The sequence below is a fragment of the Juglans microcarpa x Juglans regia genome, chromosome 3S, assembly GCF_004785595.1.
Source record: "Juglans microcarpa x Juglans regia isolate MS1-56 chromosome 3S, Jm3101_v1.0, whole genome shotgun sequence".
Classification (NCBI taxonomy): Eukaryota; Viridiplantae; Streptophyta; class Magnoliopsida; order Fagales; family Juglandaceae; genus Juglans; species Juglans microcarpa x Juglans regia.
Window position 1 is genome coordinate 20,365,867 of NC_054599.1, and position 26,854 is coordinate 20,392,720.

The 26,854-nt window shown below is 33.5% G+C and overlaps 2 protein-coding genes across 3 annotated transcripts; both read left to right on the forward strand.

Annotated features, from left to right (window-relative positions):
* The first annotated feature begins 10,101 nt into the window (after positions 1-10,101).
* Positions 10,102-11,522, forward strand: LOC121257074 (universal stress protein PHOS32-like). The gene is made up of 3 exons (XM_041157950.1): positions 10,102-10,597; positions 10,694-10,788; positions 10,912-11,522. The coding sequence occupies exons 1-3, from the start codon at positions 10,270-10,272 to the stop codon at positions 11,194-11,196; spliced, it is 708 nt and encodes a 235-aa protein (XP_041013884.1). The 5' UTR covers positions 10,102-10,269; the 3' UTR covers positions 11,197-11,522.
* Positions 11,523-13,293: 1,771 nt separating this feature from the next.
* On the forward strand, positions 13,294-22,054 carry LOC121257997 (nucleolar protein 14). Of its 2 annotated transcripts, XM_041159307.1 has the most exons (14): positions 13,294-13,677; positions 13,792-13,926; positions 14,462-14,609; positions 14,820-14,902; positions 15,540-15,599; positions 15,789-16,001; positions 16,926-17,054; positions 17,517-18,188; positions 18,812-19,004; positions 19,122-19,315; positions 19,886-19,990; positions 20,172-20,311; positions 20,633-20,911; positions 21,018-22,054. In XM_041159307.1, exons 1-14 carry the CDS (start codon positions 13,453-13,455, stop codon positions 21,280-21,282), a joined length of 2,841 nt encoding a protein of 946 aa, XP_041015241.1. In that variant the 5' UTR covers positions 13,294-13,452; the 3' UTR covers positions 21,283-22,054. The 2 variants fall into 2 exon arrangements, with proteins under 2 accessions (XP_041015241.1, XP_041015242.1); XM_041159308.1 differs by lacking the exons at positions 13,294-13,677; positions 14,462-14,609 and having other exon boundaries at positions 13,790-13,926.
* The last annotated feature ends 4,800 nt before the right edge of the window (positions 22,055-26,854 follow it).

Sequence of the window (26,854 nt, forward strand, 5' to 3'; positions counted from 1 at the left end):
GAAAATATCATAATCAATATTTTAATAGAATAATGATAGATTTATTGAATCTATTATTTAGTGTTATTAAAAAGTGACTAGCTAAATTTATGAAGTGAATTTTCTAACTATATTTTGGTTAAATTTTATTAATTCCACTACTAATACTATAAATAACAAGAAAGTACTACGGCAAATATTGAACTACCTAGCTAGCTAGGAAGTACGTACTAAGAGCGTACTAAAAGCCTTGCACGAAATCATATCTAATACTTAGGCCATATATGGAAAGTGAGATGATGAGTGCATCTCATTTTATTTCAAAATTTTTTATAATTTTTTTTAGATATATTACTTAAATATAAAATATTTTTTAATTTAAAATCTATAATTTTTTCACCTAATTATTATAATTTTTTAAATTTTCAAACAAAATATAAAAAATAATACAATATTTTCAAATTTTAAAATAACAAATTATATTCAAATAAATTTTTAACTTTTATAATATTTGTATTTAACTTTTTCTATCTCATTTTTCAAAACTCAATGAAATATTTTAACTCAAACTATTTCATTACTATTTACAAACAATTTTATTACTATTTAAAAAATTATCATCTCATCTCATCATCTAACCATGCCTTTATCTAACAAGTCAGCCCCGCATGGACCATATATCCAACTTATTGCTAAAGTGTTTCAATATTGCCATTTTTTTTTTGTACTTTAATTATATGATATGGGTATAATAATAACGATTATGGTCATCTACACGACTTAAGTTAAATACTTAAAACGTATTTATCCAAACTTGATAGGCATATGTAGTAGAGATCTTATAATATTTATCAATCATTTAATAGTATATATACATATGGAATATTCACATCGATAATAACAAATATTATAAAATTCATTTTATGTGTCGGTCTCTAATCTTGAATATCTACTTGAGGCTTTTCGTATTTTTTAAAGCAAGAGTGTCAATGATAGGCATGATTTATGATCTGTTTCTTTATTTAGTTGTTTTTTGACACCCATGCCCATTCCCAAGCGAATAAATCAAGAAACAACCTAGCTCCCAAAAGATGGGGTCGATAGTAAGAAGTCAGAAATTAGTTGGCCATAGATCGGGCATCATTTGGTTATACAATTCACATGAAATAAAATATTTTGTTAAAAGTTGAATAAAATATTGTTAGAATATAATTTTTTAATATAATTTTTATTTTGAGATTTAAAAAAATTGAATTATTTATTATATTTTATGTGAGAGTTTGAGAAAGTTGTAATGATAAGATGAGATAAGATGGATTTATGTATTGAAACTGGGTAAGACTTATATATTAAGTACTGAGTGGGGCTGTCAAGTACTCATGATGAACTAATATAACGTGCGACTACAGCATGGGACTTTGGAACAAGTTCTTCTATATATATATATATATATATATATATATATATATATATATATATATCTTATATGTAATAAGTGTCAATAAGTAGCTGTCGTCCACTATTTTTTCCAATTTTACCCTCCACCATCTATGTATTTTACCTTCCTGCTCTGTCTGTCGTCAGTTTTAATTTGGATTTTGCCGAATGGATTTTGCCGAATTATTTTCGTTGTTATCCTGTTCTGAATATGTCAGCATTTCTTTCCCATTTTGCCCTCTACTCTCGTATGTTCTGGATTTCACCTTTCTGCTGAATTATTTTCCAATTCTTATCCTGTTGTAGGAAAGTATTGTTCTACTCAGATTTTTACTTCTTCAAGTTTCACACTGCTTTTGCAGCTGTTATCAGATTCTATTTTTAATTTTTTTCCACCGCTTCCGGTTTACTATAAAAGAAATTGTCACCGTCTCATTCTCTACTGTTGTCGTTGCTCTAAATTTTTGAAATCTATTTCTTTGCTTCAGCGTTTAAAATTTACTGTCAAATTTTTCTGCTTGGCTTTCGAATTTCAGATTAAATTCAGTATGCTTTCCGTTTGGTTTTATGCTCTATTAATTATGAAATTTCCTTTGCTTTCATTAAATAGTAAATACTTATAGATGTGAAATTTTTTTTTATCTTTTTTATGATTACGGAAACCATTAATTACAGCTTAGCAAAATTATATTGTAGACTTATAACATCATGATATAATTACTTTTACATTCATAACATGCATATAGAGAGAAAAAAAACAAATAAAGCGCCCTAAAAAAATATACATCGAATCCGACCTATAGGAAAGTAATTTAATACAAAAAAATATATGAAAAAGCTATAAACATTGACTATGATTTGAAGATTTCTAGATATGTAGAGAAATTTAAAAAAAAAGAAAACCATCATTCAGATCTCAACAAAATATCTTCAAATATACAAGGATCTGTTTAGATCTTTAGATTTCAGACTTCAAACATCTAAAGAATCAAAACTTCAAAGCTATTAACATCTAAGACTTCAAACATCTCATATTTCAGATAATAAAAAATATAATAAATAAATAATAGATGCAGAGATTTACAAAACCGAACAAAAAAATCAAAACTTTTACAAATACAACAAAAAACATAGAAAAAATAAACAAAATAAAGGTCAAACAGAACAAAGAAAAAATAGAGAAGAACAGAATAATCGTAAAGGAACAGAATAAACAAAATAAAAATTTAGGTAAAATCAGAAAAAAAAAATTCCACTTCTTTGTTCATTTACTTAGGAGGATGGAAGGATAAAAAACCAAAACAAAAAAGTGAAAGAACAGAAAACGTAAGCAGGAAAAAAAATTTGGAGATCAACGAATGACGCCACTCAGATCTGAACACGATGTCCTCAAATATATGAAGACTTGTTCATATCTATAGAGAAAAAAAATACAGAGATGGACCAACCTCAAAAAAAAATAATACATCGACTCCGATTTGTATGTAGAAAACACAAACAAAACAGAAAAACCAAAGAAATAAAACATTCGCAAGAAAAAAAAACCTACAGACCATGTCGTGATCAAATTCCTTTTTTCGCTTGTAGCCTTGCCTTCTGATGGAAATCTGGAACAGGCCCATGAAACATATTGCAGTGACATGCAAGAAAGAAAAAAAATAAAAAAATAAAAACCAAAATGAGATACACAGACGAAAGAAATTAAATTTTTTTTTCTACATATCTTGTTTCTTTGTTGAGAACAAGATAAGAAAAGAGAGTCAGTGCAGACGGAAAGACAAGAGACGAGAGAAGGAGAAGAAGAAAGGTGAGAAAAAGAAAGAGAGGGAGAGAGAGGGAAGAAGAATCTGGAAAGAGGCGGCAAAATGAGGGCAGCCAATCTCATAAGGATGTATTTATAGGGCTGCTCGTAGAGTTAGAGTTTTTTTTTTTAATGAAAACAGCGCCGTTCTAAGTCTGGGATGGGGTGGGTAGATGAATTTCTGCTCAAAACAGTGTCGTTTTCTATCACGTATATGTCATCGAGGGCTATTACACGGCTGTGCTGAAAACGGCGCCGTTTAGGTGACTTGGGCTGATGATTGGGCTGGGTTTGTAGGGCTGATTTTCCTTTTTTGTTTTCTTTTGGGCTTCAAGTGAGGGAAAAAAAAACCTAATAAAATTAAAACTATTAATAAAATTAACAATATTAATTTCCCTAATATAATTATAAAACTTCATGATGTAAAAATTTATATTCTATTACAATTTTTTTTTACAGGTTTGTTGTTCTTGTTCTTCATTTATTGTTTTTTATTACTGTTATATTATGGTTATAAATATTATGCAAATCATGTGTATAATATGTATTGTAAATAAGAAAATAAATTCTGAAAATATAAACATAAATCTATACTCCATTTGTAGTTAAGATTTCTATGTTATGGTTATCAATATTTTGCACATAACAAATGTGATTTTTTTATGATAAAAAATAAAAACTTAAAATATAGATGAAACTCTATTCATTAATATTTAAAATTAAAAATTGTATAAATCTAAATTATCGTTTTGTTGTTTATTGTGAAGTGGCAAGTAATCAATTTTTCATATGTTTTCATGTGTTAAATAATTATATGATTAAATTATTTAACACTTATTTAACAATTATTGCTATACGATTGAAAACTATAGAAAAAAAAATATAGAAACAAGAGAAAAAAAATTTAGGATATTACACAACTTTTATTTGCAATCTCACAAATTTTATTCTTATTATATAGTTATTTTTGTTTTTGACAGTTAGATAGTCACTTATTATAATTGAATTTAAATAAAAAATATTAACAAATTATATTTTAATATGTTAGTATAGCTTTATTTAACAAACGACAATGTATTATTAGAATAATCATATGATCTTATATAATATATTTCTTTATAACAGGCATTTTGGTTTTGTCACTTTGTGCTTGTCTTCCTGTTCGACGTTTGGCTCTAATTTCACTGATATTTTATTTGCCCCTATCTCTAGGTATGTATTATTATATTATTTATACAAATAGATGTTGTTATTTATATTTTATAATATTTAATGCATTTATTTCTACAAGGCATCTTGCAAATATATGGAATTGTGATTATTAATTAGAATTGCTCAATATTCATTGTATCTGTATTGAGATTTTTAATTGTAAATAGTTCAATATCATATTAAATAATTTGATTTTAATATTAAGCATGTTTTATTGATTGGATGATATTTATTTATGCTTTAAATGTAGATAATTGTACTATTGTTTATTTTTTATTATCTTGTTTCTAGTCTTTGTATTTTATGTGTTTGACAGATTGTTATTGATTTCTTATTAGTTTGTAAGATTGCTGCGACATTCCTATCTTGTCGTAAGAATGCCAACTACTAGGCTGATCTTATTTAAAAATAATTCAATTTTTATTAAAACTTTCCTAACTAATTTGTATATAACATTCTTTAAAATTAAATTCTCAAGAATATAGAGAAAATGCTACAAAAAAAATTGGTATAGTGCTCGATCGGAGGAGAAGAAAGAAGAAACACGTATAGCTATAAGAAATTTGTATGTAATTATAAATGTATTTATATAATTTTTTATCTTGTAATTATGAGATAGCTCTTGCTTTTTATTTGTAATTATGATCATAACGCATTAATTTCAATAGTCACTTTTTTATCTACAATAAAAAATTGTGTAATTATAAATATATTTGTGCAAATTTCTATGTTATAATCATAGATATTCTACAAATAATATATGTGATTATTTTTATGATCAATGAGAATTATAAAATATAGACAAAACTATTACATTTTATAATTATATATATTAACCTATTTTTTATTATTACATATTTTTAGATTTCATAAATGTTATTTTTTAAAATATTTTTTATATTTTCACAATTGGGCACACGTGCAATGCACGTGTTTGCCCTTTACTAGTATATATATATATATAAGTGGCTATCTAACTACTACAGTGATTTTTTCTTGTTTTTCCGTTAATTTTCATTCTTTCTGTTAACTTTAGTTTTTTCGTTAACGTTTTGTAACGACCCGATCCAATATTATTAGGGATAAGTTATGGATAATTTTATTGGATCTAAATTAGGCTAATGTTTCATTCCATATATTATAATTATGTAAGTATTATGTTATGCATCTCATGTATTTAAGACACGTAAGCTTTCTCAAGTTCAAGTGCAAGATAAGATCATATCAGTTAATCAGATGACCATTCAGATGCATTGTACCAATGCAGTTCAGATCAAGGTGGATGTGCAAGCCACAGACTCAAGCGTGGTCTACCATAGTATGCCAGAATACTATCAGCGGCTCCCCTCACGGCCACGAGACATGGGGCCGGTGCACAGCCTCGCACACAGGGTTAGGTGTGTTGGCCAGTCAGATCAGTCAAATCAATCAGTTAAGTCAGATCAGTCAGTTAATTCAGATAAATCAGTCATGCATAGCATAAACATCAGTATGAACATTCATGAATTTAAGCTCTCATCATGAAAATTTTTATGAAAATCTTATGTTTATTATGTTTACATTGTGATGGATTTATTGCTGAGTCTTCAACTCATTTTAGTTTATTTCATGTCTTTTAACTACCCAGGTTAGAATGATGAACACGAGCAGGCATGCCAGGATTAGAAGGAGCAATTGATTAGTTTCAGACTTTCTAGAATAAAATTGCTTTTATGACATAAATTTATTCAGTTTATTCATTTAAGTTTTTGGAAGACTTTTTATTAGACAAATATTTTATGAAATAAATGCTAAATTCATGTTATTAAATATAATATCTCTTGTCGAGTAAACTTTTATGAAAGATACATGACACTCATAGCCTACGAGAAGGCGGTGTTATAGTGTAATAGTGAATAAGATGCGAAGCAATTGACCTACAACCCCAAGGGCCACATCGTGCATGCCATGCCCAAACTGTTACTGGCCAGATTCTTATGTTATCTACCCTTTGGTTGAGCAAGAAGGCCATTTAAATTTTGCAAGCACTTCTTTTGTTAGGACTTCTTATGTGCTGATTATTGTAACCTTTCTATGTTTGTAGGGATGGTGGCTGGGGGAAAGGGATAACACTGGTGAGGGAAGCTGGTGATGCTGTTGGCGTGGGCTGGCTGAGACGGCGCTGGGTTCCGCTGGGTGAACCAGAGAGAGAGAGAGAGAGAGAGAGAGAAAGAGAGAGACCTAAGGGGAGATGGAAGAAGATGAGGTGGGGTGGGGGTGTCGAGGCGAGGTGTGGCGGCAGCGGCTCGAGGTGGTGGACGACGTGCAGGGTTTTCTGCAGCAGGAAGAAGAAAGGGGAGAGAGAGGCTGGGGGGTGCAACGTAGGAGGTAGGAGATGAAATAAGATAAGGTTTTAACTTTTCACCCTTTGGCTAAAATGGTAGTGTTTAAGAGGGGCTGAGCTCACTTGCCACGGGCTGGGCTTGTTCTCCACCCCCTTTGGCCCATAACAGATCACAACACAAAAAGAATCCTATCTTAACCCACTACACAAAAGGCCCAAACTTAAAAAGTGATTAATAAAAATAAAACAAGATAAAAAATAAAAATACTAATAAATAAATTAAAACACACTAATCTTTGGGGTCTCACATTTCGCATCGTTCATCAAATTGTCTCCAAATTTAATTTACCTCTTGAGTCTAATAAATATCACTTATGTATGATTCATGTAAACAAGCAAAAAGTTGTTGTTTGTTTACTTTATTCCTTTCTACTTGCTATCTTTATTCAAGTGTTTTTCCTGAAACTAAGCCCGTAGGTGCCATTTTTTATTAATTTTTTCAAGATAGTACATCGAGCAAGATTTACAAGAAACCATTAATAGATTTTTTCAAACAATTACACTGGGGTTGTCCATCCACTAGAGGTACATGATAGAATTTTGGCTTCATGATCGAATAGAAGAGAGTTTAATGTTAATCTGGATGACATGTTTTTAATTTATGAGTGGTTGAGTTTCCTTTCCTTTCTTAAGCCAGTGTTTATGAATATATTGTAATCTGGGTGTCTTAAAATGATGGCTGCATTTGGTAGTACCAAACTTTTTTTTAACCTTTTGAGAGATCTTTCCTGGGGCACAAACATTTGATGAGTAAAAATGAGTTCAAAACTTTATTTTGTGAATATATAGTAGTTTTCTATAAAACTTGACATAACATTTCTTGTCTAACATAAACATATATAAACTATGGAAATACTCCTAACTCACATAATTAAATAAAAAGCATTTAAAACTAGAAATGAGAAGAATATATAGCTTTACGTTGCATCTCCCCCCTCCCCTCCCCTCCCCTCTCCTCTTCTCTTAAAAAAAGAAAAAATGTTTGGAAGTCCCATCCAATATATCATTGATCAATAAATAGCATTTTGAAATTTAACTCATAATTGAATACACTTTCTATGTGTTATAAGTGACGATTAATTAACAAAAGTTATTGTGATCACATGATTATTGAGGAAAGAAGTTAATATGCTGCATTGCATAATGCACAAAAGTGGCCAGCAATAAACTTATATAAATTTAACATATTTGGAGAACGTTGCAACACAGACTTCACAAAGAGAATATGTGATTCAACTTGGTGCAGACCTTGATCAACTCAAGCAACAACGTCACAAAAAATTGAATGTACTCTCAATTAATCCCAAAAAAGATTGAATGATCAAATCTTTTGTTGGAAAATCTATCAAAACATGTAATTATTAAACTTCACTAACTTATCATTATCCAAAGATATTTCTTAAAATTTATTTTTTTATGCATTAATTTATTTTTTGGTAAAAAATCATATTTTTTTTTATTAAAAATCTTGTCTTACCCAACTAGACAAAGGTGCTTTGCATGTTACTCCGTCCTAGTATACATACATATATATATATATATATATAAGTTTCTTGTATTAGAAATAAAACAAATCACAAACAAAAAAGAAGTTAATTAATTTACCAAAATAAACAACAAAGCAAAGGATATTAATTAAGTGTGCGCGCGTATCTATATATATAGATAGGACTGTTAATAAATGAGAAATTGATAATGTATGATCTTAATGATTGGTTTTTAAGAGGGCATCACAAATTGCAGAAGGAGGTTGAGGGGGCTAAGAGCACTCTTATTAGATTAGTTAAAGTTAAAAGGATATTTTTTTATGAATGTAAGAAAAATTTGACTGTTAGCTATTTCATTTACATAAATCTCTATATTAGAATAGCTATTTTATTATTATATAATAATAAAATAATTAAGATGAATTTGGTTTTAGTTATTCATATCAAATCTCCACATTAGATTATATATTTATTCATTATATAGTAATGAATAACTAATAATTTTAAAAATATTTAATTTTTTTAATTATTAATTTATTTTATTTTATCATATTTTACTATTCTACCTATTATATATTAATTAATAATCATATTCTTATTAAATTAATATATCACTAACTCAAATTAATATATCAATTGTGATAAAATATGTGATATAAAGAAAGGGAGAGAGAAATAATTAATAAAATATGTATTTGATGTATATACAATAACTTTCAAATTTGAAAAAATTTTTTAAAGTCACTGTAACTAAATTCAAAATATTTAAAATTTGACTAATCTAATGTGAATATATTTTACTCTCTAATAGATAAATATTTATTAAATTTAATTTTTAACTAATAATGCTGACGATACGATTGATAGTCTTTAGTACTCAATAAAGTGACATCTTTGGTAGTCTTTCTACTCTACTCCGTACTGATCGTACGACGATATGATTGATTGTTTTGTAGTAAATGGGACTTTCCTTGTATGAATAATATTATCATGCCTTTTTAATTTCTCTTTTGACTGTTTACATATTAAATTTATTTTTAATATTTTTTCTTAATAGTTAAGAAAAAGACTATTAATTGATTGGTATTTGTTTTAAAAAAAATGTTTAAAAAATATCTAGGAGCACACCAAGTGAACAAATTGAGGAGGCATAATAGCACTACTTTTCCTTGTATAATATATATATATATATATATAATTACAACTTTTTATTATCATTTCATTTTTGTAACAATTATGAAAATTAGGGGTGAAAACCGTATGAATTGGTTTTAGATTTGTATACAACCGGTTAAGGGGAGAAAACCGACAATACCAATTCCAGCCGGTTTCCGGTCGATTTGGCAATTTTTAATCAATTTTAGACGGCGCGGTGAGAGTTTGAGAGAGTGAGAGAGCGCCGAGAGGGAGGCACGATGAGAGAGAGATGGGATGGCCGGTCCAAATGGTTTTTAAAAGTAGTGTATGAGATTTACACACTTTATAACTATATATATATATATATATGTATGTATGTATATATATTAGTGGTCTGATAAAACACTTTTCAATTAGCTGAACTATGTCTTGTTAAGATGCTAGCAGAAGAGGAAAAGCACTTGACAATACAACGTACTGATCAGAGTAGGCAGCCAGGTATATTCTTCCTCTGGTCATGCTGAACTGAACAGCTGGAATTAGAAGGGATGGGCCTACGGCTTCATGACAAGCACGTTCAGGAATTAGCCCCCACACACGGGGAAATATAAAGGAACCAAGAACTGACATGATTAAGCAAAAGAAAGAAGGGGAAAAAAAAGAAAGAAAAGAAAAAGAAAAGAAAAGAAAAGAAAAGGGAAAGCTAGCAAAGCAGAAATCAACCGTGGACCAGAACAACATTAATATCTAGAAATTTGTAAATTTGCTATCCTCTTCTGCTGCTGCTTATAATAATTGGGGCGTCACTTTCACTCAAGAGCCTATCTCAGGAGATGGCCAAAGCAGGCACAAAGTTACCGAGTTTCTGCCTAAAGAGAATCAGGCCTCATGCTAGAGTTCGTTCCCCTCCTGTACAATCTAAGCCTGGGAATGTCATGAGTTCCAACAAATCTGATAAAAAAAGTGAGAATCCTGGCACTGTCCAAGAAGAAAAATCAGGTGATCATGGGGTGAAACCCGGATTGGTGATTAGTAGGAGAATAATGGTTGTGGTTGATTCCAGCCTTGAAGCTAAAGGAGCTTTACAATGGGCACTCTCCCACACAGTTCAGATCGAGGACACTGTTATTCTTCTTTGTGTAACAAGGCCCTCTAAGCAAGGTTTGATTCTTCTTCTAACTCTTATTTTTCTCTATGTAAGTCGACTGATTTATTCAGTAAATTAGAGTATAGTTTAGTTTTGAATATTTCTCACAGGCACCTGCAGTCAAGGGTCCATCAAGAAGATTGTTCCAAGGAGTTATGAATTTATTGACTCGTTGAAAAAACTGTGTCAGTCGAAGAAACCTGAGGTGGGTACATTACAGTTGAGCTCCTTGATTGTTCTTGTATAAGTTTCAAGACTTCATGATTTGCTATACTCACTTTTTATACCTGCTTCTTTGAATGGCACTACACTTGCTCATCATTTATAGGTGAAACTTGAGGTAGCAGTTGTGGAAAGGAAGGAAAAAGGACCTGCTATAGTGGAAGAAGCAAGAAAACAAGGGGTGTCAATGCTGGTTTTAGGGCAGAAGAAACGCTCCACAACATTGCGCCTTATGATGATGTGGGCAGGCAAACGGGTCACGGGTGGAGTTGTGGAGTACTGTATCCATAATGCTGATTGCTTGGCAATTGCAGTGAGGAGGAAAAGCAAGAAGCTTGGAGGGTATTTGATCACCACCAAGCGTCAGAAAGATTTCTGGCTCTTGGCTTAAGCATTATAAGTACTGCAGGTTCATCTGTTACAGACTGCAATTCCTATAAACCTAAACACTTTCTGCAACTCGGAGAAAGATAGACTAGTTTGTGGATCTCACAATATTAAATGTTGTTTGTAGACCCAAACATTAAATACATTGAGATTCATATGTTATATCTATCTTTCTTCGAATTATAGAAGGCTTTTGGCTAGAAAATTATAAGGAATCCTAATCATCTGTTACGTGAGTCTTGCTGAGACCATAAAGAGTTGTCTAATATTCTTACCACAATGAATATGTACTTGTCTGTAATGATAATGGAAAAGGGGATTGCTTGTGAATGAAAAAGTATATATGCAGTGCCATTATTTAGGCCATTTGCTACTATGGCTGAGGTAAAGACAGCGGGTCTCTTCCGGATGCTACAATGGTACCTATAGGCACATGGTTGTAGACCTTTTCTGGATTCTAAGAGTGCGTTTGAATGTTAAGCTGAATTGAGTTGAGTTGAGATGATAAAATATTATTAGAATATTATTTTTTTTATTATTATTATTTTAAGATTTGAAAAAATTAAATTGTTTATTATATTTTGTATTAAAATTTAAAAAAATTGTAATGATGAATTGAGATGGATTTACTTTTCAAATGAAGCCTAAATTTGACAAGTTGAGGGGACTCTGGGATCATCCACCTGGAACTGTCCTTGGTTGTTACAGTTCTCGCCTTCATCATACACTTCGTTGCTGCTGCAACTTTATGTTGTAGCCATGCCAAGTTTTTTCACATGGTTTTTTGCTTAAAGCAAACCCATTTGTGAAAATTCAGCTTGCATGAAAGAGCACATGGATCTGAGTTAGACCATGATAGTAGGAGTATCTGAGGAAACATCCAGAACATACAATACATTGAGTTAGAACATAAGGCCTCGTTTGATTATGCGGTTCAGATAAGATGAGATGAGATGAGATGTTTTGTTAAAAGTTGAATAAAATATTATTATAATATTATTTTTATTTTAAGATTTGAAAAAAGAAATTGTTATTATATTTTGTGTAAGAATTTAAAAAAGTTGTAATAACTAAATGAGATGAGATGAAATAATTTAATTTTATATAACCAAACCAACCATCTGCCTATATAAACTTAAGTTTTTTGGAGGTGATTTGAGATTAAAAATGGTCTTTTTACATTGAAGGACTACTAGTTTTGCTACTCTTCACTTGCCTAAGATTGCAGTTATTTCCTTTTTTCCTTTTTGCATCTTTGCATTTCATCTCTGGGAATGATGGATGGAAATTCTGCGGCCAGATCTTGCTGTAAATTAAAATTAATATAATATTTTCTAATTCCCAGTTACAATTATGTGATCAAATTTATGTAAATATGGGAGAGTTGTGCTATCTACTATTACTACTATTCTCTCATTTTACTTCCATCGCATTATATTGATACGATATTAGATTAACTATTATTTTTTAAAATAATAAAATTCAAGACTAATGCAAAATACCATGTCATCATTATAGGATTAAAATAAAAAATGAGTAGTGTATAACGTTTTCTGTAAAAATAAACATACATGAATATAATATTCATCATATAGGGTAGTGCTACCATGCCCCCTTAATTTGCCAACTTGGTGTGCCCAACCGTGCAAATTGTACTTTTCTTTAGTCTTTTTGTTTTTTATTTTAAATTTTTTTAAACATGTTTAAACATTTTTAAAAAATAAAAAATACCAATACGCTAATAATCAATTTTTTAATCAGTAAATAAATAAATAAATAAATAAATAAATACATAAACAATCAAAATGTGATGACAAAATGAAGAGACGTGCTAATATTATTCCATCATATAATATTTTAATAGTCGTATTGAAATTCCAAACATAAAATGTTGTCTATGGGATGGTTGAATCAAGGACAAATATTTTTTAAAGGAAAGAATATATGTCACTTTTTTAATTTAGATTTTATAAAAACATATACTTATCGTTTAAAAAAACTATTTTAATAATTTAGCCAAATTTATAAATAATCTAATGTAAATGAATTTTAAAATATTTATTAACAATCCCCATCTTGGGCTAAAATTTAGTTAGACCGCCAATCCGAAACGGTTCCGATTCAGCCCACCCAGCGTATCACGCTCATAGAGATCAAAACCCCCAGCAAAACCCTAAACTCTCTGCACCACCCACCCTCCTCCGGGACCTGAAACCCTAACGCCACTCTCCGTCCCTCTTTCGAATCAATCAAATTAGCTATGGCTAAGCTATCAAACCCCACTGGCGCGGGTCCCAACGACATCAAGAAGAACAAGAAAAAGAGGAAGAAGTCAGGCCCGAACGTCGTAGCCATGAAAGTCCAGGCCCCAAAAGCCAATCCATTCGAGACCATTTGGTCCCGAAGAAAATTCGATATCCTCGGGAAGAAGCGCAAGGGGGAAGAGCGCCGTGTCGGCCTCGCTCGCTCACTTGCTGTGGAAAAGGCACGAAGAGCTTACCCATTTAACGCTCTCTTAATCCCTTCAATTTTCAAAGTTACATTGTGTCGATTATATTGGTTAGTGATGGAATTTTTTTCTTTTTTTCCTTTGAGGCAGAGGAAGAAGACGCTGCTGAAGGAGTACGAACAAAGTGGGAAGGCTTCGGTGTTCTTGGATAAGCGTATTGGAGAGAATAATGACGCGCTTGGTGAATTTGATAAGGCTATTCTGCGGTCTCAGCGTGAGCGTCAGGTATGTTAATTTGGATTCCCTTGACACTTGAATGTCGAATAATTCTCTACTGCATTTTGGTGGTAGCTTTAGGACTAAGGAATCTAACAAAGTCTTGTGATTTATCATTATTTCTTTTTTCAATGCCCGATAGATGGAAAATATCATGCCAAGTTACTCATTTAGTCTGAATTATGGTTGGCTGGTTCTCTGTTTTTTTTTTTCCCTGAAATACTGATTACCCAGTTTTTTGTCATTTTTATTTCCTGTCGCTTCTTGGTAAGACGTGGCATTAATTTCTACCGACTAGTCTTCTTGAGATATCATACTCTACATGGTCTGTTGAGATTGTACTTCAAAAATGACAAAATGCGTGCCACTCAAATGTGAAATTCTCTTTTTTTTGCTGAGATTTCTGGGAACCCAGACATTGCATAATTGAATATATCAAGCTGGCTGAGTTAAATGCAGAGTAATCAGGATCTGTGATTTTTTTCTAGCTTTCATTTTTTTTCTTCTTCTTACCTGAAAACTTCTCCATTTGTTTCCTTTGTAGTTGAAACTGAATAAAAAAAGCAAGTATAACTTATCAGATGGAGAAGAAGATTTTGAAATCCAAGGTCTTGGTGCATTCTCTGAAAGGGATGATTTTGAGGATGAATTGTTGCCTGATGATGATGACTATGATGGTGAAGCCACTAAGAGTATGTGTGGGATTTTGTGATGCTATGTAGACATTCTTTGTTAGAATTTTCTACAAGTAGTTTGGCCGATAGTTCTGCTTTCGATTAGTGATAGATATGCTTGGATTACAGAATATTACAATCTGCATTTTGTAGTTTGTTTTTGTAATGGTTCTGTTAAACAGTTGGAAGTTGCTTACTTGTCTATTAATGATGCCTTTAACTGTGCAGAAGAGTCAGCCATGCTAAATCAACTTAATGCTCATAAGACACAGAATCCACCGGAGAGGCATCTGATTGAAGGAGGGGAAAATGTGAGACATATTCTGCTATATTATTATTTTGGCGCACCACATTCACATTCTATATTATTATTAGTTACTCATGCCCCTAATTAGCATGAAGAACAGTGTAGATTGTCAATTCAATGATACTTCTCTTATTTCGGACTAATTTGTTTGATGTTATAGATTTGTATATCCCAGCTCACTGATGTTTACTCTCTTTTTCTATAATTGCCTTTTTGCTGCTCCATCTTGTGCCTCTTAGCTTTCTTGGAGCTTTATGCAACCATCATTTTTTTTAATGTGTTTAAGTAGTTCCCCCGGTTCCTTGCTCTAATACTAAAGGGAAAAAAGTACTTATCAAAAAATACTAAAGGGAAAAAAGTTTCATTTCTCTGTTTGTTCTACAGAGGTGTAATTTATCTTGAGTACGCTACTTAGTCTTTGTAGACATTACTGTTAGTTGATTCCTTAGATTAGCAGCATATATTCTAGCTGTGATCATTTGGTTATTCATTTTTCCTGATGTGACGATTATATTTTTCTACCCAGAATCATATTCCTAGTATGGATTGTGTCATCTGCTGAATAATTTTTGTTTCATAGTTAATGACTGTTGTTTGATGATGGCTTCAATCTGATACAAAGCTATGTCTTTTCACTGCAGAAACACAAAAGCAAGAAAGAAGTGATGGAGGAAATTATCTCAAAAAGCAAATTTTTTAAGGTTAAAATCTTTTTCACATTAAGAAAATTTCTTTGTGAAATTCCTTGCCGAGGGCCTGTGTACCCCCAGGATTAGTTGGGATGCTGTTCCCGGACACCCGGTGCCAATAAAAAAAAATTCTTTGTGAATAAAGGTATCCTATTTTCTTAATCTTTGTTTCAATTAACAAGTTTCACTAACCTTTTTCAGGCACAAAAAGCAAGAGAGAAAGAAGATAATGAACATTTGATGGATGAATTGGACAAAAACTTCACATCTTTAGTGCAGTCTGAGGCATTATTATCTTTAACTGAACCTGGTAAGCTGAATGCTTTGAAGGCTCTTGTGAACAAGAGTGTTCTGAATGAGAAAAAGAAGAAGGATGAGCCATCTACAACTCAAAAAACAGAAAATTTTAGCCAGGTATGGTTTTCTGATGAAGGTTCTAGATTTCAACTTTTGTGCAATACATTTGGCATTTGGAATTTTTAAGTTCAATAAGAAGAAGAAACCAGGGCTCTGGAAACAGAGGCTACCTTGTTCTCCCCCGCTACACTGCAAAATCTACGGCTTGGCATGCAGAGTCCCTTATGATACAAAATACAAATCCATTCTCATGGAAGAACATGTGGAAGACTAGGCCCCCCCCCCCCAAAAGCCTCTTTTCTTTGTCTGGACAAGCATCATTAGGGAAGATCCTCACCTTAGATAATCTAAGGAAACGCTGAATCATTGTGTTGGATTGGTGCTATATGTGCAAGAAAAGTGGGGAGCTCGTGGACCACTTATTATTGCATTGTGATGTGGCCATGAGTTTTTGGAATGATATCTTTGCTAGAGTGGGGCTACTTTGGGTGATGCCATGAAGGGTGGTTGATCTATTGGCAAGTTGGAGAGGCATCCAAGGTAACTCTCAAATAGCATCTATGTGGAAGATGGTGCCGATTTGTTTATGATAGTGTATATGGATAGAGAGGAATTGATTCGGAGTTTTGAGGATCGTGAATGGACATTGGATGAGCTTAGAATGTTTTTTCTTAATACCTTATTCCATTGGTTGATTGTTATAGATTTTTTGATGAGTAAATTTAGCCCAAGAAACTTGGAGAGTAGATTTTTTGTTATAGATTTTAATGGCATGAACATTCATGACTTCCTTGTATGACGATCATGCATTGGTGTTGCTCTTGTATATGTCCCATTTACTTGGGTTGTGCCTACTTTTCTCATTAATAAAGTTATCCTTTACTGATAAAAAAAAAGGAATGCTGTTTGTGTTTTTATGTTATGATCTTTCGTATGTGTTGATTTGTGCAATTATGAGAATCAAATTATTGCATATGGCAGGATCAACCTGATTCTTACGACAAACTTGTCAAAGAGATGGCACTGGAAATGCGTGCTCGCCCCTCAGACAGGACTAAGACTCCTGACGAGATTGCCCAGGAGGAGAGAGAACGATTAGAGCGTTTGGAGGTACGAGTGCATCATCATAATTCTTGTAGGTGCCCATATAGGTGTATGTGACTGCATGCTAACAGGATATGTAGTTCTTGTTCTCTGGGCTATGGTTTTGTTGTTTGTTATTGCTAATAGAGGGTTTGACATGCAGTTTTCTGAATATCTTGTTAGGGTACATGAATATAGCTTGACTTGGGAAATATTGTGATTCCTACTTTCTTACACTTTATAAATAGTTTATTTCTTACAAGTTAATTGTAATTTTTTAACTGAATGATGGTAAGACTTTGAATGTGCACCATGCTTGAATTAGCATACTTGTCACTACATTTTGACGATGTGGTTCCTGTTTTTATCGATTCATACGACTTTATCATTGTATTCAATGCAGTACTCTGGGAATGGGACATGTTCCTTTGTTTGAGGTAAAATATAAACTTGAATACTTACAACATTTTATGATGTTCAACATTTCAGGATGAACGACAGAAAAGAATGCTTGCTCCTGATTATTCCAGTGATGAAGACAATGATGATGCTCTGAAACCATCTACCCAGGGTCGAAGATCTATATCTGGGGATGATCTTGGTGATTCCTTCTCACTTGAAGAAGAGCCCAGGTCTAAAAAGGGTTGGGTTGATAAGATTCTTGAAAGAAGGGATGGCAATGATTCTGAGAGTGAAGCTAGTGATTCTTCAGGTGATTCTGAAACTGCTGAAGATGATAGTGATGAAGAAGGATCTGATGAAGATAATGAGGAAGGTGAAAATAATCTATCTTTGAAGGACTGGGAACAAAGTGATGATGACACTTTGGGTAAAGATTTGGAAGAGGGTGAAGAAGAAGGTGAAGAACATGATGATGATGGGCAACAAATGGAGCCAAAACCCCAGAAAAAGAAAGAAAAAACTATTGCTTTTGCAGCTAGTAAGAGAAATGGAGATATTTTAGATGCCAAAAAAAGCAAAACAGATGGTAAACACTCTTCAACGCCGGACCTTCCCTACTTGATCGAAGCTCCAAAGAGTTTTGAAGAGTTATCTGCATTATTGGGCAATCGTTCTAATAATGACATTACGTTGATACTCAATCGAATTCGGACAAGCAATGCAATCAAGCTTGCAGCAGAAAATCGAAAGAAAATGCAAGTATGAATCTTTCTTAGGCTTTTGTACTTTTATAATAGTATTTTTATTGGTTGTTTGTAAATTCTGACCATTTTTTTTTATTGGTCCAAGTTCTGACCTATTAGGCTTCCCAAATCTTGGAGACTTGACTTAAATTTCTTAAATTTTTTCTTTTAAATTTCAAGGCTGTATGAAGTCAGAAAGCTATATAATGTAATTTTGGGCTGAATTTTGTAAGGTTGCTGATATTACCCAGATATTGATGTGCTTAAAATTATTGTTTACTTATGAAAAATATTAATGTGTACTCCTTCCAAGTAGCTTTTTGCCCTTTCATCTTTGTAAAAACTTTTAAAGCTTTGTGAAAAACTAGATTATTTCCTAGCATTGAAATCATATTAGGAGACTGATAATAGCAAAACTTTTAATACATGTTTGATTTGTCTTTTGCATATTAGGAGTTCTCTAAAAAAGCTGATCATTCTAGTTTCTAACTTATATTAGCTTATGGTTTCCAGAAATATCTAAAGCAGAAGGTTTATTGGCTATTCTTAGACACAGCCATGACTGTTTTTGCTTTATACACAAACCATATAATCAACGTAATTCCATTGATATTCACCATTATGTCTGCTCCTGTGTAGGTATTCTATGGCATACTACTTCAGTATTTTGCCATCTTAGCAAATAAAAAGCCTTTAAATTTCGAGCTACTAAATTTGCTGGTGAAGCCATTGATGGAGATGAGTGTGGAGATCCCATACTTTGCTGCAATATGTGCTCGTCAGAGGATACTACGAATTCGAATGCAACTTTGTGAGATCATCAAAGATCCAGGTCAGCCCTGGGAAAATTATATTCATTGTTTGTTTTCCAAATTCATTGTTACAAGAAAGGGTTGCTGAGATTTATCTTAAATATTTTTACACTGTTCAATTCTTTTTATTCTTGCAGAAATTAGCAGTTGGCCTTCGTCAAAAACATTATTTCTTTTGAGGCTCTGGTCCATGATATTCCCATGCTCTGACTTTCGTCATGTGGTCATGACTCCAGCAATTTTGTTGATGTGTGAATATCTGATGCGCTGTCCCATTGTGTTGGGGCGGGATATTGCTATGGGATCTTTCTTATGCTCTATGCTTCTCTCTGTATGTATTTTCTTAAACTATTGCTTTCCTCTTTCAATAGATTTTGATTTCCTTGTGGGGTGTTTAATAAGGTTTTTTGAAGAGTCTGAGTGGTGTTAGAAGAGTATTATTCTCATCCATCATATGTTCGTTTTCCTCAGTCAGCAGCATTATTCTCTTCTGATTCTATAGTTTTCTAGACTTAACGATTTTGCTCTCTTCTCCGTGCTAGTTGGATTTTCTGTTTGTATACTTCATGTGTACTTCAGTTTCACCTCTCTGTGCTTTTTAATAAAATTGCATTGCTTATAAAAAATAAGAAAAACTTCGAATGGACAGCTCATGAGTCAAAGATTTTATTGGTTCTATGTTTATCCAATTGCTTTGTTCATTATGCAGACATGCCACTTTTAAGTATACTGCACTCTCTTATCCCTCGTTCACTTTCATATCACCACTGATGAAGTTTTGAGTGTTTTAATATGGTCAACATTGGTAATATACTGTGCTGCATGACTGAACTGGTATGTCATTACCCTTTCATGCAAGAGTTGCAATTTGTAGTTGTTCATTTGATTAATTTTATTGCAGATCACTAGACAATCTCAGAAGTTCTGTCCGGAAGCAATAACGTTTCTCCGAACTTTGCTGATGGCTGCGGCAAACACAAAACCGGTTCAATGTCAAGACTCTCAGGTATGATTCCTCAATCTCTTATTTGTGTTTTGTATCACAGTTTTAATATTAGAATGCATCTAATGTTTTTCTTAATCAAATAAGTTGTCAATTATCTTGCATTTGCTTGAGATTATACCTGCTGATGGGCATTCTACTCTAAAGATTCATTCAGAAATGACTCGTGTTTATTCTGTTGCAGTTTTATTATCGATTGGAATTTAAAGCACTCAGGCCCTTGCTTTGTATACGTGATCGCGAGATTGAGATCAGTCCACTGAATTTTATCGTGTTAATGGATATGCCTGAGGACTCTCCTTTTTTTACCTCTGATACCTTCAGGTTGGTGGTGGTGGTTTTTTTCTTCCTTGGCAAATGAGGGTGTTGATGGGGTTTGATCACACCACTTGATGATACAAGATGGTATAACGTGTTGGGGTATTACTTGTTAAAAAATTTATGAAGTGTTGGGGTATTGAACTTGATGATGCATTGTGATTTTACCGCCCAGTGGTATAGTGGCCTTGTCCAAACATTTTGCATTCCTCTGTTTGGTATTAGTAATATGATGTCTGTTCAAAATGTTGTAATTAGGTTTTGTTCTATAAGAATCTCTTTGTAAGGTTGTTCCCATTTGATTAAGTTTGACCTTTCAACTTGCAGGGTTGGTGTGCTGGTAACTGTTATCGAAACCCTACGAGGATATGTTAACATTTATGAGGGATTAAGTTCCTATCCTGAAATTTTTCTGCCGATTTCTGTGTTGTTACTTGAAGTAGCACAACAGGAAAATATGCCGTATGTATTGCAAAATAAATTCAAAGATGTTGCTCAACTCATTCAGACTAAAGCCGAAGAACATTACTTGTTGCGGCGTCCGCTTCAAATGCGGAAGCAAAAGCCAGTGCCTATCAAATTACTGAATCCAAAATTTGAGGAGAAGTAATTCACTCCATTCCCCTTTCCCCAAACTTTTATCTTTGTGTTATATAACATTACTAAGAATGGGTGGCTGGAACTGAGCATTTTATATTATGTTGTTTTGCAGCTTTGTTAAAGGTAGAGATTATGATCCAGATCGTGAACGGGCTGAGCAGAGAAAGTTGAAGAAACTTCTAAATCGTGAAGCTAAAGGGGCTGCTCGTGAACTGCGTAAAGATAATTCTTTCTTATATGAGGTGAAGGAAAAAGACAAGACCTTATTGGAAGAAGAAAGAGCAGAGAAGTATGGAAAGGCTTTAGCCTTTCTTCAAGAACAAGAACATGCTTTCAAATCTGGGCAATTAGGGAAAGGCAAGAAGAGGATGAGATGAAGCTGATTATTTATGCTATATATATATATATATAAATTGTTACTGGGGTATTTGGTTGCCTTGAGTTGAAGCCTTGAAATTGGAGGCTTTATCTCAATTAACTGTGCCAAATCCCTTTTGTGATTTTGGAGAATTGAGTCTTAACAATTTTGGCCCCCGAAATTAGCGTATTCGGAACATGGCCTCCAAATGCCAGATTTATATTCATTCAAGCCCTTAATCTTCATGTCCCCCAGAATGTCCTGGCTCCACCATTGTAAGCCCCTGGATGCTATCTCTGTGAATGTAGTTAGATATAAGCATATTAGGATGTCGAAGTCGGAGATCGGCTTCTGAAGATTGAGGAGAGTGCCATTGAAGAATGTGACTATTACATCATCGGCTAAACCTGGATGTGAGGCAGATCATTTCATAAATTCTATATTATTATGAAGAGTAGAGACATAAACACCATACGAAATGCAGAGATGAGAGGTATTGGCTTTTACTATGCCTCGTACGTGGATGCTGAAGCTGAACCAAAGGTAACCCGCATCATTTCAATTGAGCAAATATTGCATTACTTTATACGTGTTTTGTGTATCATTCAGATCAGAAGCCTTTTATTTTTGGGGCCAAGTAGAGATCAGAGCCCATTATTTTGGCAATCATCCCCTCAAACTATCAAAAAGTTGTAATTTAGGGGTATTTTGTATTTTTACAGAATCTGAGTAGTAATTTTATCTTTCTTATATAAAAAATAAAAAAAATAAATAAAAAAATTGGATATCAATAAATATGGTAAAGTCCACTTCACATGTATTTTTTTTCTCATGCTCTAGGCTTTTAAATTCCGATAAAAACTTGAAGTGGTACTTTTCCCGGATGCTGTATTGACTCAAATAACACGATTTTAGAGCTCTCGGCCTACCTACGGAGAAGGAATTACCATATATCATGAACGAATCCTACTGCAAAATTGAGCATAATCTCATGAGAGGTTGTTGAGGCCATATAAGCCACACCACAAATGGCCAACCAACAAACTACAAAAAAAACACAGCCGAATGCACAATGGCTGCGAGCAATAGAACAGCAGCAAGATACAAGATTTAGATCAATCTAAAAAAAGCTCAAAAAAGAGCATTTTGAATTGAGTAATTCTAGCCATTTGTAAAAAAGTAGGTCTTACTATTAAATAATATTTTTTTCACATTTTTTTAAGGTCAGGTTTACTTTTTTTACAAGGACTTGTCTATTTGGAACTTGTAGAAATCATTTCTCTTTTTAATTTTAAATGCGTTATCAAGCAAGTACAATGCCTGTTCTTGCACTTTGGTTGTGACGAAATTCCCCTAATTCCAACGATAACAAAACACACAGAGACAGATATGGCAGGCAAGTATGTTTTTATTAGAAACAATAAAGACATGAGCCACATTACAATGACTAAGCCTAGGCAACCTAAAACTACAAATAAACACAAACAAACATAGTACTTCGGCTGCAAGAAACAGAACAGCAGCATGAAACATGATAAAGTTGTGAGTATAAAAAAAAGTCCAAAACTAAAAGCATTTTAATTTTATGCACAGTGGCGGTTTTGATCGACAAAACACTTGCACATGGCAAACAAACATGTCTTTACTAGAACCAAATTTTATTTGAATAAAACGAAAACATGAGGACATCTTCATGTACATATTGGACAAAATCTTTAAGGATAATTAAAGATTATTTTTCAACAATTATGGGACGGTTTTGTTGAGGGTATTCGTTAAGGCCGTTGCATTCAACACGTGGCGCCTAATTTCCTTAACCTGTTTGGATATAGAGGTGCATCTCATTTTATCTCATCTAATTTTAACTAATAATCTCACTACTATTTACAAATCATCTCAACTAAATAAGACGATGCTAGCTAGGTGAGTCCGGTCCCAGGCCAAGTACGAAATCATGATTCTTTGAGAACAGTTCCATGTGGTTTATTAAAAATGAAAAAAAAAATTACAAAAAATAAAAAAAATAAAAATAAAAGGGTGTTCGAAAATATAAGAAGAGGACATATGACCAAGTAGCATCATTCATCAATATTATCAAAGAACAAACAAATTCAGTTTGATGATTCTTTTAAAGCATTTAATTCGATAGCACATCATAAAAAACATCGACGAAAAGAAATAAAAGGAGTTCATTGATCGAATAATCTACCAAAACCATTCTGAAGTTCTTGCAAAAGTTTTCCTCGTAAAAACATAATCATGGGTGGCATGGTGGAAACCCTTGTCATGATCTGTCTTCCGACCGTTCTGTGTCTGTACCTCATCTTAGCTCTCATCCAGCTCCTTCACAAACTATGCATACAACATCTAATGCATTCACAGGGAATCGGAGGTCCTTTCTACAGATTCATCTATGGAAACACCAAAGATATTTTCAACATGCAAAAGGAGGTCTTGATGATCAGCAAGTCCATGAATCTAACACATGATTATATACTTCCCAGAGTTCAGCCTCATATTCACTCATGGATCAACCTATACGGTAACAAATCCTTCAACCACATTTTCCTGATCAATTCTATACATATAAGTAGTTGCAAGAAACGAATTCACTGATACTATATCTTGGTTTTTTCTTTGGTGCAGGGAAAAATTATCTTCAATGGCATGGAAATAAAGCTCAACTAGTCATAACAGAACCAGGTCTCATCAAAGAGATACTATACAATAGAGAAGGAATTTATCTAAAGGAAGATGCCCCAGACTATGTCAAGAAGCTCTTAGAAGATGGGCTCGTCACTTCATAAGGTGAAAAGGTGAAAAGTGGGCATGTAACGCCCTGATCTTGGATGGATCGAAGAGTTACTACTAGTCACTCAAAATCATGTCTCAATCATATAGTCATAGACTCCAAAGTTTTCAATGACACATATAACTCACTGTTTCAAATCAACTACTCAAATATGAATAATCTAAAACACCACAAAATCTCAAAATAAACCCCAACCTTCCAAAATACCCAATCAACAAAGCAAAAATAGAACTATTGAATAAAATGCTCAAATAACCAAAGTACAATCTTTGTACTTATTCCACTATGCTCACATAACCTTATACAAGATTTCTAGTCTTGATCCCTAGCTATACCATCAAAATATCTGAAAAATATTATGGAGATAAGGGGTGAGTTCAGAGAATAAATACTAGTATGTAAACATGAGCCTTTTCAGAAAGTTCAGTATGCAGAAACAAAACATTTCATTTTCATATGTAGATCTCAGAAACTTGTTATCAGAAAATCAGAGCTACTTTTCAATCTTTTCATACTAAAAAACCAACTGTTTATATTTAAAGACACTTTTCATATTCAAAGACCATTTTCATATTCAAAAATGCTTTGGCATAACATAACTGAACATCTTCATTTTATCATATCGTATCGTATCATATCATATCAAATTATATACTATGCTTAACCCCCGTGGTAAGGTTGTACTACCCCTGGTGGCCAAATCAGGCAGTATCATATTATGAAACTTCTCATTTTTCAATCTCGGAGCCCCGAGTGTGCACATTGATGATACTGGTTCACGTGATATGGTTGGTACCAACATGATATGATACGATATAATATGAGTGCACTCACTTTGGAAACAAAGTGGTCTTTTATTTCATATAATAGGCTTAAAGTGTTTTAAAAACACTTACAATTTTCTACCAAAATCAAACCATAAAACTAATACCCGATAATATAATTAAATTCTTTAAATATTTTCTATAAAATCAAGTTTAATATAAAATATGCCTTTTGGACCATCTGATGACAAGGGTGTTTGGGGAAATAAAACATGGGCTCTTTGGGTAAAGCATGCATGGTCACAACAAAGAAAGAGCTATGAGATATAACTTCTAGAATCAAACTGTGCATAAGGATCGGTCCATACTCCCCGAGAAGGGTGGCCAGGGATGACAGAAGCGACGGCTGGACTAGATCTACGGTGTTAGGCTTGGCTGAAGTACACTGACAGCGAGAGAGAAAGAGATAGAATCCAAGAGAAAGAGGGAGAGGGAGTTACAGACCATGCAACGTGGGGGATGCAGTCCAACCATGGAGTATTGCCAATGATCTGCAGTGGCTTTACTTGTGGGTTCACTACTGGGCTACGGCGCACGGATTGCAAGTGACCGTGAGGCTAGCATGGAAGTTGTGTTTAACGAAACTATGCTCTTGGTGATAGGTTGTTGCGGTAGTTCGGTGATGGGTGCAATGTGGTGGTTGAGCAACGACAACGACCTACAGTCATTTGGCATGTAAGGGCAACGAAGATAGAGAGATGAGGAGAGGGAAACCGAGAGGAACCGAACACAGAGGGGGAAAATGTTTGAGAGAGTGGGTGCTCTGTTTCGGCTTGACCAAAACAGAGGTCCTTGTCCGTGCGTTGAGCCGTGCGCCTGGGCTATTTCCATGGTGGTCAACGGCGGAGGGAGAAGCATCGATTGGGGTATAAAGCAAGGGGCAGGTGACCACAGCGTGAAGGGAAGAGAAGATGGCGGCTTATACTTGGTGATGCATGGTGGTTTTCGAGTGTCTGCGCAACGTTAGTGCAAGATGGTAGCAGTGAGAAGAATGTTGACATTTCATTGTGTCATCAGAGGGAGAGAGCCTGTTTTGAAGATGGGAGTTGTGATATGAGGATAAGGAGTAGAAGAGAAACCTTAGTGACGTGGAGGTTTTGGAAACCGGGGTGGAGCAAACTTCTGGAGTAAAGAAAACTGAAAGGGAAGAGAAGAAATCGGGGAAAACAATTGACATGTGAGGAGGAAGAACTTACTAAAACGGCATCATTCCCTCATGAAAGGTTGGCCTTCCATACTGTCTGGGCTTGGGTTTCAGGTTGGGCTTCCATACTGTATGGGCTTGGGTTTCAGGGGCTAGGTATTATAGGGCAAAGATGCAGAAACTGGCCAATCATGCCTTCCATGCCGAGAGGCTGAATGTAAGCCCTTAAAATATAAATATATATTACCGTTAATGCTAGTTAGCACAAACTGCAAAAGTGCTATTCCTGCACGCAATTGAAGAAAATGTTTTAAGTTGCGACTGTTTCGAAAGGAATTAATAAAAAGCAAACTAACAGTCGTTCTGCATTCATGCTTAACATATAATTAAGAAGGGATTTCTTTTTCCAGAGTATAGTTCTAGCAATGATCAGTAGTGTGGAGCAGATGCTAGAAAGGTGGAAATTCCATGAAGGCAAAGAGATTGAGGTTTTTGAAGAATTTAATCTCATGACTTCAAAAGTGATTTCCAGTCCATCTCTTCGACTACTCTCGACAAATCCTCTTCTTTTTTTCTCAAGTCTCTCAGCTTCTCTCAAGTCACTTGAATGACAAATCCGAAACCCTATTGTAATAACACACTTAGATATTGATCACAACTCTGATCTTCGAGGGATCAGTTCCTCCAAGAATGATTTTATTAATCTTCTTCAATGAATTACATCAGAGACTACCTCCCCTTTTATACACACTACAGACGTTAAGACGGTTAGGACTTAAGGGCATTTCAGTACATTACTTTAGCTAAGTAA

Coding starts and splice junctions, on each gene's coding strand:
- LOC121257074 (XM_041157950.1), top strand. CDS start 10,270: ATGGCCAAAGCAGGCACAAAGTTACCGAGTTTCTGCCTAAAGAGAATC. Junction 10,598..10,693: donor AACAAGGCCCTCTAAGCAAG/GTTTGATTCTTC, acceptor TATTTCTCACAG/GCACCTGCAGTCAAGGGTCC. Junction 10,789..10,911: donor GTCAGTCGAAGAAACCTGAG/GTGGGTACATTA, acceptor CATCATTTATAG/GTGAAACTTGAGGTAGCAGT.
- LOC121257997 (XM_041159307.1), top strand. CDS start 13,453: ATGGCTAAGCTATCAAACCCCACTGGCGCGGGTCCCAACGACATCAAG. Junction 14,610..14,819: donor TGATGGTGAAGCCACTAAGA/GTATGTGTGGGA, acceptor TTAACTGTGCAG/AAGAGTCAGCCATGCTAAAT. Junction 19,316..19,885: donor TATGCTCTATGCTTCTCTCT/GTATGTATTTTC, acceptor ATTTTATTGCAG/ATCACTAGACAATCTCAGAA.